At 38.9% G+C, this 958-nt stretch overlaps 1 protein-coding gene across 1 annotated transcript; it reads left to right on the top strand.

Moving 5' to 3' along the window:
- Nucleotides 1-459: 459 nt before the first annotated feature.
- Nucleotides 460-954, top strand: LOC110326088 (olfactory receptor 6C6-like; the record flags this gene model as incomplete). Its single annotated transcript, XM_021204258.1, has 1 exon — nucleotides 460-954. A coding segment is annotated over exon 1 (495 nt), but the record flags the coding sequence as incomplete, so codon positions are not given.
- Nucleotides 955-958: the final 4 nt, after the last annotated feature.

Genomic DNA, 958 nt, shown 5'->3' with positions numbered 1-958 from the left:
TCCAGGCTACTTCAGAGTCTCAAGAAAAGTATTAGAAGCTCCTGGCTTGCATGACAGTAGAGATCATTTGGAAGTGAATGTGTTAGTTTGAATTTGCAAATTAATGAAAATACTATTCTTGTTTTTTGGAGTGCTCATATGGGCACATGGGTGGATTATTGGAAGAAAGTTGAGAAAAACCAGACTAGGACAAGTTTATAATTAACCTATGGCATATAATTCTGCAACCCCTGAAATTTCAGGCTAGAAAACATTTGAAAACTGACTTTGTGACATATCCTGCAAAGGGGTAATAACATAAAATCAATTTTCAAATGTTTTCTAGCCCAAAATTTCAGGGGATCAGAAGTGGGGCAGCATTTGGGATGTAAATAAATAACAAAACAAAACTATTCTAATTTACATAAAATATTTTGTTTCTAGTTTCCTATGTTTGCTTGCTAAGGCTTACACGTGAGAATGAAAAATCAGTCAATGGAACTTGACTTCATTCTTTTGGGATTGACAGATGACCCACAATTGCAAATTGTGGTTTTTCTGTTTCTCTTTCTCAATTATGTGATGAGCCTGNTGGGGAACTTAATCATTGTGCTTCTCACCCTGCTGGACCCTCGCCTCAAAACCCCAATGTATTTCTTTCTNCGTAATTTCTCCTTTTTGGAAATCATGTTCACAACAGTGTGTATTCCCAGATTCTTGACGACCATTGTGACTGGAGACAAAACTATTTCTTATAATAATTGTGCAGCTCAGTTGTTTTTCATTCTTTTGCTGGGAGTCACAGAATTTTATCTCCTGGCTGCCATGTCCTATGACCGCTATGTTGCCATCTGCAGACCACTGCACTACCCTATCATCATGAACAGCAAAGTGTGCCACCAACTCGTCCTCAGCTCCTGGGTGACTGGGTTCTTGATCATCTTTCCCCCATTGGCCATGGGTCTGAAGCTGGATTTCT

This window comes from Mus pahari, chromosome 9 (assembly GCF_900095145.1).
Source record: "Mus pahari chromosome 9, PAHARI_EIJ_v1.1, whole genome shotgun sequence".
NCBI classification, from domain to species: Eukaryota; Metazoa; Chordata; class Mammalia; order Rodentia; family Muridae; genus Mus; species Mus pahari.
Note: the sequence above shows the minus strand (reverse complement) of the source record. Positions and strands in the feature narration are given on the sequence as shown.